The sequence below is a fragment of the Convolutriloba macropyga genome, unplaced genomic scaffold (genome assembly GCF_964194025.1).
Source record: "Convolutriloba macropyga unplaced genomic scaffold, txConMacr16.3 SCAFFOLD_256, whole genome shotgun sequence".
Classification (NCBI taxonomy): Eukaryota; Metazoa; Xenacoelomorpha; order Acoela; family Convolutidae; genus Convolutriloba; species Convolutriloba macropyga.
Window position 1 is genome coordinate 67,879 of NW_027451793.1, and position 13,123 is coordinate 81,001.

The 13,123-nt window shown below is 34.1% G+C and overlaps 1 protein-coding gene across 1 annotated transcript in view; it reads right to left on the reverse strand.

Moving 5' to 3' along the window:
- Positions 1 to 10,373, reverse strand: part of LOC142356958 (neuronal acetylcholine receptor subunit alpha-7-like) — a 29,553-nt gene extending 19,180 nt beyond the window's left edge. Inside the window, exons 1-3 of the mRNA XM_075408696.1 lie at positions 9,629 to 10,373; positions 2,754 to 2,954; positions 1,888 to 2,310 (exon numbers count right to left, since the gene is read on the reverse strand). Coding sequence (XP_075264811.1) covers positions 1,888 to 2,310; positions 2,754 to 2,954; positions 9,629 to 9,971 — 967 coding nt within the window. The 5' untranslated portion in view covers positions 9,972 to 10,373. The remainder of the gene's footprint in view (positions 1 to 1,887; positions 2,311 to 2,753; positions 2,955 to 9,628) is intronic.
- Between the last annotated feature and the right edge of the window lie 2,750 nt (positions 10,374 to 13,123).

The window sequence follows — 13,123 nt, forward strand, 5'->3', positions numbered from 1 at the left end:
CGATGCAACAAAAACGAGAAAAAAATTACTGCAGCGGCGTTTTTAGATCTATCAAAAGCTTTTCACTCCATTAATCACAAGCTCATGATTCAAAAGCTTTCCATTCTTGGATTTTCGATACCAGCTCAAAATCTAATTACGAGCTATCTTTCAAACAGAACGCAAAGAGTCATAATCAATAATGTTAAATCAAGTTGGATTGAAGTGGCTCAAGGAGTTCCGCAGGGAACAGTCTTAGGTCCACTCTTGTTCAATCTATATGTTAACGATCTTAGCAACTTTTTGTCATGTGAAACAATACAATACGCAGATGACACAGTACTATTGAGCTCTCATGATAAAGTTCTCAAATGCAAAGACGAGCTTGAGAAGGCCATAGAAAAATGCATACAATTTTTTAAACTACATCACCTCAAGATCAATCCGGATAAAACAGAGTTTATTATTTTTGGTAGCTCTAATCCCCATGACGAAACGACATTAAAAGTGGGAGATAAATTAATAAGTTCGAAAGCGGAAATCAAATATCTCGGTGTTAATATTGACAAAGACCTCAAATATCAAAAACAAGTAAAAATTCTTTTGTCAAAAATGGCCCAGGGCATTAAATGCATATATGCCCTGAGGAACATAATACCCACTGGTTACAAAAAAATTATTTTGAACGCTTTTGTTCTCAGTCGTGTTCAATATTCTTCTGTTTTACTTGCAACCATCAATCAAAATCTTATAACGACATTAGAAAAGCAGTTAAATTGGGCCATCAAAGCTTGTTTTCACAGACAGAAATTTGACTCATCCTCAGATCTTAAAATGAACCTTGGTATACTACCTATTTCTTTGCTTTTTGATTACAGGGCTGCCACTTACTGCCATAGTATCATGAATAAAAAGAAGCCTGCCTTCTCAAGCTCAGCTTTGAAATTACCAACCGCAAGTTTTTATATACACGAGCGAACTCAAAAAATTTTTACCCAGACAATTTCAAAATGCAATTTGCATGAAAAAAGTATTATTAAAAGAGGTATTCTACAGCACAATTCTTTCCCAAGAAACTATTTGTCAATGTCATACAGTCTTGCAAAGAAGAAATATAAGCTGTTTTTTTTCTTAATGAACACCAGAAGGACCCAAATAAAACCCAACATAGATCAATTACTTGGAAACATTTTAAATTCAATTAAATTTCTTTCTGTTTTACATTAAATTTATGTTACTGTTGTCCCTCCCCTCCAATACAAGAGACTTCTCTATTGGATCGATATTTTAGTTATTATAAATTATTAGTTTCTCTTTTGTAATTATCAATATTTTACACTGCCTATCTCTGTAAATTTTACTACGACTGAAACATTTACAGATATTAGGAGAAATACAGTGTTCCTTTTTTTATATATATTTTCCGGTCAAACCGACAAAAACGTAACAACTTAGACCGCTTTTGGTAAAGTGAAACTCACAACAACCGTTTTCTTTACACTTAGAACACTGATGCGACAATATTAAAGTGGTAAATTGGTCTTTGTTGTTAGCTAGTTTAGTTTTTCTAATGAAGATAGAATACAAAAAGATTTTTCTAATTTTAAACCAATTATACCAACAATTTCTCAGGTTTTTTTAGCAAAAACACCAACAGTTTCTTCACGTTGTCATCTGCCCAACATACAGATATTTTATCACAAATTGCCTGCGCCCCCGAAAATAAGAACATGTTTTTCGTCGTTTTTATTCACGTACAACCGACAATTTTCCACAAATTTCTTGAATAGGGCCGGTAGTTCTTATTGAACGCAAAAAATGAGTTGAAAACAAGAAAGCAGGATTATTCATTCGGTTGCAAATCATTCACCCATTAAAGATGTAGGGCTGGGTAAAAAAGATACTTACCTATCACAGTTGCGACGCAGAGTAAGCTCAAGTGGACTGTGACGGAGAGTACGAAGTATGCCAGAAGGGGGAATCCAAGAGACGAGGCAGGCAGGAAACTGGCCAGAGCTCCCACATTCACAATCTCTGCCAGGAATATAGTCACTATGTAGTTTATCTTGTCACCCGAGCCCAGGGGGAGGAAAAAGACAAGAGTAGAGAGTAAATATATCATGATATTGGGGAAAATGACAACAATGAGGTAGAACAAAGGACGTCGTTTGAGTTGTAGAGTAGCTATTACAACCCAGTTTTTCATGAACTTGTTGCTCTTTCCAGCTGCTGTTTTCAACATTGCACTTGTCAGAGGAACAGGTCGTACCAGCCGCCATTGGTCATTTGGAGAGTAGAATTCCAACATCGCCTCTTCCATCAGAGTCTCCACTTCATAAATTAAACCAACATTTCTTTACCAACAAATATTTTTAGGCTCCTAAAAATAATTTGGTTCAAATTGTTCGTCCTAAAACTTCAGAGCCCTTTGATTCATTTATTTTTCACTCTCCTAGATAGATAGTTGTACAAGTTCGACTATATGGTTGTCAACAACTGTTATGGCCGCACTGCAATTCCAATTCAGTCTATTCTAGAGAACCCAAATTTTTTGAACTGAAGTCCTTGATGTCGTTTAAATATATCGAGTAGTTTTAAAATTAATAATTACCATTAAATTAAACACAAATAATTACAATTGAATGTTTTCCATAATAATGGTAACTTCCGCTGGGATTTCCGCTAATTGTACCATGGGAAAAGAGAACAATTTGTCGGAAATATCACAGGAAAATATCATTTGTAATGGGAAACAACGCACGCACTGGGGTTACCTGTGGGTGAAATGTTGTGTGACCCAACTGGGACTGCAATTGTAATATTGCATATCTGCTCGTCAAAGGGGAAGAAAGAGACATCAAAGTCACAAGACAATTCGGCTGTGAGCATAAGGTTGTGAGTTGTGACCACGCCGTCACTGTGAAGAACATCACGCCTCCTGTGTTTATACAGGAGACGAACTGATTCCCGGATAGCTGATAAAAATGTCAAACTTGAACGTAAAATGTATGCAAATATATGTTACAAATTTGCTAAACTAGCTTAGAGAACTAAACAAGTTCCAAACCTCCCTATTTCTTAGCGTTACTAACTATTTTCTAATGTTGTTTCAACGCACAAAATATTAGGAAACTTATTGATTGATCTCATTAAAAAATTTACTGTGAAATATTAGGAGAACATAAGAAAACACGGAACACTGCTTCGGTCTTTGTAAAAAAAATCAAAGTTGAATTTGCTTGTAATTGCTAACCCGGACTGACCTCACATTTTGCCAGCACTGAATCATAGCAACTTTAATTCTGTCCCACTGATTCTGGAATTTTTATCGTGTAAGATGTGATAAGATACTGATCAAAAATCTTTATCTTGTAAGATCTTAATCTGGTCTTACACGATAAAAATTCTGCCCTACGTGAACTTTAATAGTGTAAGATCTGATAAGATACTTATCAGATCTTATAAGATCATAATTCAATTTTTCTGAACTTTTATCGTAAAAGATCTGATAAGTATCTAATCAGATCTTACACGATAAAAGTTCACGTAGGGCAGAATATTTATCGTGTAAGATCTGATAAGATATGTTTTAATGATTTCAATATTGCCGTATAACGTAGTTCAACTAGGTACTATGGCTCAATTCCGCAGTCCAAGATGGTTCTGGTCTTTGAAAAAACTTTCCAGCCGGGTTTGATGATAACCGCTTCATAAAAAGCCCCTGATACTAGAATAACCTTTTTCACAATATCTTATAAGTCTCAAAAGACAATATACGATAAATTTCTCTTTGTTGCTCTGACACTTAAGTGTTGCATGCTTTAGCTTTTTGGCTATGTCTTGAAAGCAACTCTGAATTGTCTTAATTTTGAAGAACATGCCATATTTAAAGAATATTTATCGTATAAAATCTGATAAAAATCTTATCAAAAAGATGAGTCATAGCTTTCCAAATGTTTATCTTACAAGATCTTATAAGCTTCTTATAAGATCTTACACGATAATTATTTTTTGTCAGACAGAAATTTTACCCTGTAAGATCTTATCTTGTAAGAATTTTTATCGTGTAAAATCAGACAAAAACGAAGTTTTATCGTGTAAGATCTGATCAGATCTGATAAATTTTTTTTAATCGTGTAGGACCTGATAATTTGTCTTCAAAAAACCTTAGTCAGGCGACGCATAATCGCATAAGTGCATATAAGACAATTTTGTGAGAAATCTCTAAGATCTTACACGATAAAAACTCTCTGATGTCCGGGGTGTGTTTTATTCTGTCGAGTTTTATGATCATGCCAAAATTAACCATAATCAGAAAACCTTAGACACCTTGACGGAAAATCAAAGAATTTGGAGACTTCTATAATCATTTTTTGCTTTTTGCAAGAATTTTTGCATTTCGTTAGTTTTCCACCAAAAAATTGTACCAGTAGGAAACCAACAAAAGCGAAAAAATGAAAGCTTAAAAAAGTTATATAATTTTTGCGACAAGTTTTTGGTCTCTAAGAACATAAGAAATAGACACATTTAATGTTGTCGAGATTGTTCTCGAACAAATCTATGCATACGTTAGATCATAAATCGTAGTCGTGTGCTGGGCACAAGACACGAGGGGGGATTTATATTCCACTGTATTTAGATAATCGACGGGTAAAAATTAGCAACTGTTTTTCATTACTTGAGAAAGAGTGAGAAGTGAGATTTTGCTAATGAGCGGTCGACTAAGACGAACAACTAAGCGAACGAAAATGAGACTCAGGAGGCCAGCTAATTGAGCAAAAGACTTAGAAAGTTGCGCGGTAAAATCATACTTCTATGTGAACCATCTAATTTTCTAGAACATAACTGCAAACTAAATATTTATATGGAGCTGCCTCGAAGTTTTATTGACTGATTATTTTTTACGTTTCACTCTCTAAAAACGCTACCTAAATACGATACTAGAATTAATTTAATAAGGAAAAGATCAACAATTTTGTTATATAAAAATAAAAAAGTATATATTTTCTCAACTTCTTACTCAGTTTAGGCTGTTTAAAGATACGATCTTTTTAATAATGCCTAACAAGACGGCTCGCCCAACTCTCTGATCTGGGTATCCGAAAGACGGCTCGCGAGAGAGTTTTTCCGAAAAAAATTTTAAAGTTAATTTTGCAATCCTGAGACGTATGTAACCGCAGACTTGCGGGAGCCGTCTTGTTAAGAACTATTTAAAAAATTTCATGCACTGAACAAAATTACTTGCACTGTTTGAAGCAAAAAGTATGCCGTCTATATTCGGCAGACAAAAACGGAAACTCTTCACCACATCTTACAAAGATAAGAGTTCACACTCAGATTCTGATATAAGCTTCACACATAGACGCACAAAAAACATAGAAACCAACACACAACACATTTTACACACAAAAAAACTACAATATCAAAAAATCTTTTAGAATACTTTCGTTTTAGCAATAAGTAAACACTAAAGGTTCGTCACTGTTCAATGAGATCTTCTGTAATTTTTCTAACAAAAATTACCCTGGGACTTCTTGAGGCAATCGCATCGGTAAATGTAATTTTCACACTAAACTTTCAAAAAAAACATTTGAAGTTTTTCGAAAATTCTGTCAATTTTATTTTGATATTTCATGAGCAAAACGGAAAATATAATTTTTTCTGAATGATGCAGATGTCGTCAACAAAAATTTAAAACAAACGGTTTTAATTTTTTACTTATTTAAAGCCGCAATTTGCGTTAAATGATAAGTAATTTTTCTAGTTTTTATAATTGCTGAGTTTTTGCCCTCTGCCTCTATTTTATCTATGCTTTAGAGTAACTCTCTTAATCGACCTCTCTCTTCCCCTCTTTACTACACAAACATACCATAAAAACTACACAAAAGCACACACATACATACACCCACACAAGCAAATACACACAAACACAATTATAAACACAGACACCAAATTTTTTTTTCAAATTTTCTTTTGGGCATTTGATCTTTATTCAAGGGACATCACCATTCGTCTAGTTTCAGATTGTTTTTACTGGGATCCTAATTGTTGAGTTTTTGAGGCAATTGTTTCAGTAGTTGTGAAACTGACACTGAAAAAAAAATGATCTTTTTGAATCTTTACGAAAAGTTTTGTCAATTTTTATGTTTCATGATTACATCCGGACATATGGTTTTTTAAAACGTGTTATCCGAGCAAGTTTGAAACACAGAGTTCTGCTTTCTGACATAAAAGAAGCCATAATTCGTGTTTTTGGCCCATTATATTGTTTAATTGAACTTACTGGTAATTAATTTAAAACCTGATGGCCGTGGGCTCTATTGTTTCATGAAAAGATTCAATTTTCTTTGGCTGCACAGTTGTCTCTGCAATTTGACAAAAAAATTGAGAATTTTTACACAATTGTTGTCTACTTTTCTCATTATTTTTCAAAAACAGAGTTGTTTGCGAGCTCGTTAAGACTCGACTGATTTATGTGGTTGAAGAATTTTTTTCTTCGCATGAAACAGCTGTGTACTTGTGCTGCATGGAAAACAAAATTGAATTTTCCTATGTCTATGTATTTTTACGTTTAATTGTTTTCTGGCCACTTTTCTTCACGGGTCGGGTTCTTTTCGAAATGGTTTTCCTAAAACGTGTTATCCGAGCAAAATGGAACACAGAGTTTTGCTTTTTGACATAAATGAAGCCATAATTCGTAACAAAAATTAATTAATTTCTCCATTTTTTCCAAGTTTCTGAAAAAATTTGTACTTTATTTGTGTATTTTTTTGGGTCTCTCATACACACATACTTCAGTTTCTAACACGCTCACGCATGCGTGTACCCTCACAATCGCACCCACATACACACAAAAACACAAACACAAAGCTGTCCACAAAAATCAATTTTTGGAATTTTCTTTTGTGACATCTGATGTTCACTCAGAACTCGTCAAAATTCTTTTTAGTCATCATTGTTTTTTCAAAAAAATTTATTGTGCTTTTAAAAAACGATTTGAGGCTGTTGTATTCGTAAATTCAAATTTGACACCAGTTTAAAATGATCTTTTTGTAAAACTTATCATTTTTGATTTTCCATAAGCATGAAGGATCAGATCGTTCTTAAAGTCTTGCACATGTGTTTGTTATTGGCGAGGCTCATGAACAAAGTTGTTAACTTCGAATATTTCTAAAACGCACTTTGGAGAACATTTTAAACAGCTTTTCCAATTTTTCAAAATTTCTGACGGTTTTTGCACTCCTCAAGTTGTGTCCTACATGTAAAGGAAAATTTAAAAATATCCCTGACGGCTTTTATATGATAGCGTTGAGACACATTGGTTATCAGACAAAATGTTCTTTTTGGCCTATTCACTATTTCAGGAAAGAATAGTTTTAAGGAAATACGAAATTTTAATTATTTTTCTCTCAACTGAAACGAAAAGATGATTCCGTGCTCTTCTTGCAACAGAAAAGTCTGTTCTTCTTATTTTTGATGTTCCATGCATTAAATGCCTCTTTATAAAGTGAGGTATTATTGTTTTATAGATTTGTACACAAGCTTGCCCGATTCCAGAAGTTTTTTCTCAAATTTTTCTTTTTTTTTGTTCATTTTTGATGTAATTACTAGAAAAGGTTATTTGTGAACTGTCATGGACCGTAGTTTTTATCTTATCAAAGAAAGATTTTGTTGCTTTCAGTATATGAAACTCTGCAAATTTTCTTTCAGAAAGGAAATTTTGAATTTTTTTTTGACAATTTTACATATTTGACAACAACACTTTACTCTTTCCAATCTTCGAACTATTCTTGTTCTAGATTTAAGTGTATACATGAGTGTAGCTATGAAATTTTGTGCTACATAAATAAATGTAATTGTTTTTCTACTTCATTTTTTTCTATTTGAGTTTTGACTTTCAAATGCCAAAAAACTAGATTTTTTGTTTTCTCATTTTTTTTATTCTGCCCTTATTCTAAGCTTTCTAGCATGTATCAGTCTATCATTGTCCCCAGACTTATAGTTCTAGTCGGCTCTGCTTTCTGCTTTTAGCAGTTGCTACAAATAATGAAATTAGCCATTTTCTAAGTTTTTTATTTCGTTTTTAATTGATTTCAAATGGCAGTGCGGCGCTCAGTCTTTGCTTGAAATGCCCTTTACTGCTTGAATTTTGACTGATAATTACTTTCCAAGAAAGGTATTGGAGACTTAGTAGTTTGATTTCCCACGACTGTTTCCTCTGAATTATATTCTGTTTCCTTCGTCTTTGTTTTGATTAATTTGATGGCTTTTCAATAATTTCGCTGAGTTTTTTTTTGCAGTTTTTGGCCCATTATATTGTTTTATTGAACTTCATGGTAATTAATTTAAAACCTGATGCCTGTAGGCTGTATTTTGTATAAAAAGATTTAATTTTCTTTGGCTGCACAGTTGTCTCTTTCTATGCAATTTGACAAAAAAAATTGAGAATTTTTTTACAATTGTTGTCTACTTTTTCTCATTTTTTTTTCAAAAACAGAGTTGTTTGCGAGCTCGTTAAGATTCGACTGATTTTTGTGGTTGAAGAATTTTTTTCTTTGCATGAAACAGCTGTTTTAGTTTACATGTGTACTTGTGCTGCATGGAAAAACAAAATTAAATTTTCCTATGTATTTTAACGTTTAATTATTTTCTGGCAACTTTTATTTTGATTCTTTAACTTAAGACCATTCTTTTCTCTGCATTGATGTCTTCTGCAAAAAGACATTGGCAATTTGAAAAGCCACTTTTTCGGAGGATATGTCTTAGAGTTGTTTCCGGAATTCTTCCGGCTATGTCTTGTTTAAAGATTTGATGGAGTAGTGATTTTGGTCACGCCGAAACAGGAAATGGAGCGAAAAATCAAGTGGTTTTGCGGCGTGAAATTTTTTCGATCTAATTTTCAAGTAGAGCAAGAAAACGGTGTCGGAACAAAAAGTTCGCTTTCTCGCTAGTGGTTTTTTTTCACATGCGGCAATTTCCCTTTGATTTTTACTGTCTTTTCAATTTTTTGGGTCGGGTTTTTTTTCTAAATGGTTTTCCTAATCCATTCATAGTTTATTCTAGGCCTAGTTTTTTGTTTGAACCAAACGGTGTCTGAACAAAAGTTCGCTTTCTCGCTAGTGGTTTTTTCGGTCACATGAGGCATTTTTACATTGATTTTCAGTTTTTTAAAAATTTTCTGATCTGATTTTTTTGGAAACGGTTTTTCATAGTCCGCTCCCAATTCATTCATAGTCCGTTCTATGTGTAGTTTTTGTTTAGTCAATGAGAATTCTTTGAATTGTTTGTTAGGACTTGTCCTGTTATGTTTTTTCATTTTCCTGCGGTGTTGCGTTTTTATTATTTCCCAAAACTCTTCAGCCCTAATTGAGGTAAGACCGTTGATAGCTTAGTTCTCATTTAATAGATCTGCGTAAGTTAGTTGGTAAGCATTGGGTGTCAAGTTCATAGTAGTTAGACGACATGTAATAGGTATGATATTGTTCAGAAGATTGCCTAATCTGGTCACGTAATAAGGATTACCTAAAACAATGGCTAATATTTTATTGATACTGATATTTCCAACGAACTCAACTTCTTGAATTGGTTGATTTTTGTTTGTTAAGGCGGCCGGCTATTATTTCGAGTTACAATTAAACTAGATTCTTACTTGTATCTGGTGACCAGACAGATCCTGGTTCCAATTCCACGGACTCAGTTCCGAAGAACTCATCTGGATCCCACTTAGATGCATTCGTTTCATATGAGACTATGGTGCTCATCTTCACAGTCAAGGTTCCACTCTTTTCATCTGCGTCCAGTATCTGCTCCAGGTCCAGATTAACCAAAAATGTTCTTGTATCCAAAGGTGCATTGTGTTTGGGAACCCTTTGCAATAAGTATTCCAGCAGTTGTTTCTCACCTTTCGCTTGATTTGGGTGATAAACATCAGAATCACAGAAAATATTGGGTAAGATTGACAACAGCAATGATAGAATAAACAAAAGTTTCATTTTATTATAACTTTTGGGTTTAAAATACGAACGATAACAGCGCAAAGTTAATTATTTAATAATGATTTGCAGCTTTGAAAACTATAACCATTACAAATCAAACTAATCTGACAGTGATCAATGATACTGACAGATATTAGTTAGAATAATTGTAATTGAACTGAGATTGTGACTAGATCAGTTAAACTGATTTCAATTGTCAAACAGAAGAAAACTCGTTGAAAAACTAGCAAGCTTTGTATACCGAACCAAATTTTATACATATAGAAACGAAAGCAAACTTAAAATAACAAAGCAAGCTACAATATGCTTTGACTCAAAACACGCTGAATAAATACAAGCGTAGCCTTCAAATGGGGTCACAGAAGTCTGTTTCATTGTCCGCTATAGAGAAGAGAAATCTGGATTCAATAATTTATGTGCTTTTATAACGCGTTCTATAAATTATTGCTTTTTCCCAACCATATTTACAAATAAACAGCAGTATGATTTGCTAACAATATGGGCCTACACGGACTTCAGCCGACCAGGAAAAAAGAGCATGTTTTTATAACTGTTTATTTTGGAGGCCGGGCATTATATCGAAACGACAGATTGAAAACGATAAATTTTGCGAGAATTGGGAAAGTAGATAGAAAGTGAGCCAGAAACCGTACAATTTCCAATTGACAACTGTTAAGACGTTATATCCTTATTTTTAAACACAAAAACAGCTAATTTGGCCATGCCTCAGTGACCCGTGAGACGATATGAACCAAACAAATTATCCAGACCGACTAAGTTATGCACAACAATCGCATATTCTTTAACCACTTCTACACAATGAAGAACTGCTTTCAACTTACTGTACCGTTTTTTTTTGCTTTCGATCTACTGTCCTAGTCCTGTTTACTTTTGTTCAGTTGACAAATCTGGTGGACAAATATCACTTGTTCGGCCAACCATTACAAAATGGTGTGCGGTCTTGTTGTCCGCATAAATTCTCATTTTTCAAAAAAATGTTTGGTTCTTGACTAAACTCCCTATCGGCTAATTTGGTGATCTCCCGTCCAGAGGTATACCCTTTAGATCGCGTGGACATGACAGCCGTTGCGTCTATTGAGATACAGACCGGAACCGAGAAATCAAAAGTCACGTTCTATATTCATTCAGTTTTGTATGTAGACTACATCCCCTTTTCCGGTGACTGCACAATAGATCGAAAGCAGAATAAATCGAAAATTGAAAAAAAGGACTTTAGATCGAAATTTACATGTTGCTATAGCTCATATTGGTTGTTCTAAAGCGCTATTTGCAAGCTTAATCAGAGCATTTGGGATCAAGCATTTGACCATGCCTTGCGGAGACGGGACAGAAAATCGAAAAGGACCGTACGCCCAAAGTGATATAGTTTCATGAATTTGGTATAGCAGATCGGGCCAGTCCATAACATTGGGCCATGCCTCCGCTGCCCGTGGGTCTTTATATGAATCTGTCACAGCCGAACAAATTATCACGACCGATGCGTTAAACACTGTATTACAAGCGAGTTTTTAAAAGACTGGTTTTCCAATATGAAAATTTCAATTTCCAGCTATTATTGTCTGGATTTTCGTTTTCGATCCACTGTCCTTTCGACCTAATGTCACCATTCCTTTTCTTTCATTTTCAATATTGTAGCAATGATATTTGCATCACAACACTTCTGAAAATCTGGACTTTTTCTAACATTAAATCGAGCTGTAGCGTATTTTTAGCAATTTTATGCAACAAACGCAATAAAATATTGTTAGAAGTGGGCCGTGTTTTCAACGATCGGTAACTTTCAACACTGGCTTTTCTAAGTCAATAAGTGTGTCGAAAAAGGAACCTTCCCAAAATGTTTGAAAAAAGCTGTAGTAATTCCAATACACAAGTGCTTACGAAGCAGAGAACTACAGGCCTATTAGTTTATTAAAAAACGATTGGAAAAATACTAGAGAAATTACTGTGATCGAATGAGCACATTCCTCGAGAAATATGATTTGCTTAATAAAAATCAATTTGGTTTCCGACAAAAAAGAGGGACTACTGATGCATTAGTTAATTTCCTCGAGGGAATCAGAGAAGACTGACGGGGAAAAAAGACTTAAAGAAGTGAAGGCTGTCTTCATAGATCTGAAGAAAGCATTTGATACAATTGAACAAAATTTGCTCCTGGAAAAGCTAGAAAACATAAGAATGAGAGGAGCTGTACAAAAATTACTGAAATCCTATCTGAGTGACAGACAACAATGCGTCAAATCGGTTCAATTTAGGTCGGAATTCTTACCATAAGAATATGGAGTTTCGCAAGGCTCCGTGCTAGGACCACTGCTCTTTCTAGTTTATATAAATTATTTTCAGGAGTTCCGCGGTGACTCAACAGCAATTTTGTTTGCTGATGACGTTGTTTCGAAGTCAATCGAATCTGTAGCCGACTATTTTTTTCAAAAGAAACTGACACACAATTTAAAAAAACACGCTTTGTGAATTTGAAAGCAATCAGAAAATCTTCTCATCAAGAGATAATGTTGCAGAATGATGCGATCAGTCAAAATACGTCTTTAAAACAATTAGGAGTTCTTATTGGTGATTCTGGTTTGTTTTATAAGTTGAGATCATTTTGAACAACAGCACAGCTTCTTGTAACATATAAGGGGTACGTACAACCAATACTAAATTACGGTGTTTTAGTCTATCGAACCAGTAGCAAGACAACACTTCAACCTCTAAAAGAAAAAATTAAACAAAACTGCCAAAATCGTCTTCAGAAAAAAGAAAAACGGAATCAACACCGCAAAATCGAGAAAAGTAAAAAATGCATTCGATCAATGATTTGCACTTTTTGAATTGTTTAAAAAACTAACAGAGATACTTAGATCGGCATTCGAAGCAAATAGTCTTAAATTTCTTATAACAAGGAAAGTAATAGAGTCAGTTGAGTCAAAAAGAACACCATCCCGTCAGTTAAAGAGTACAAACGCGGTTAGTGGACTTAGCCCTCAACGACTAGGAGTAAGAATAAAAAAATTTTTGAACTTTATATTAAAATTTAAACCAATTTCCCTTCAGAATAACAAATCCCGAGTAAAAAAGAATTGAAACGTTATCAGTATACTTTTAGAGCGAATTACATTAGCAATAACCAACAA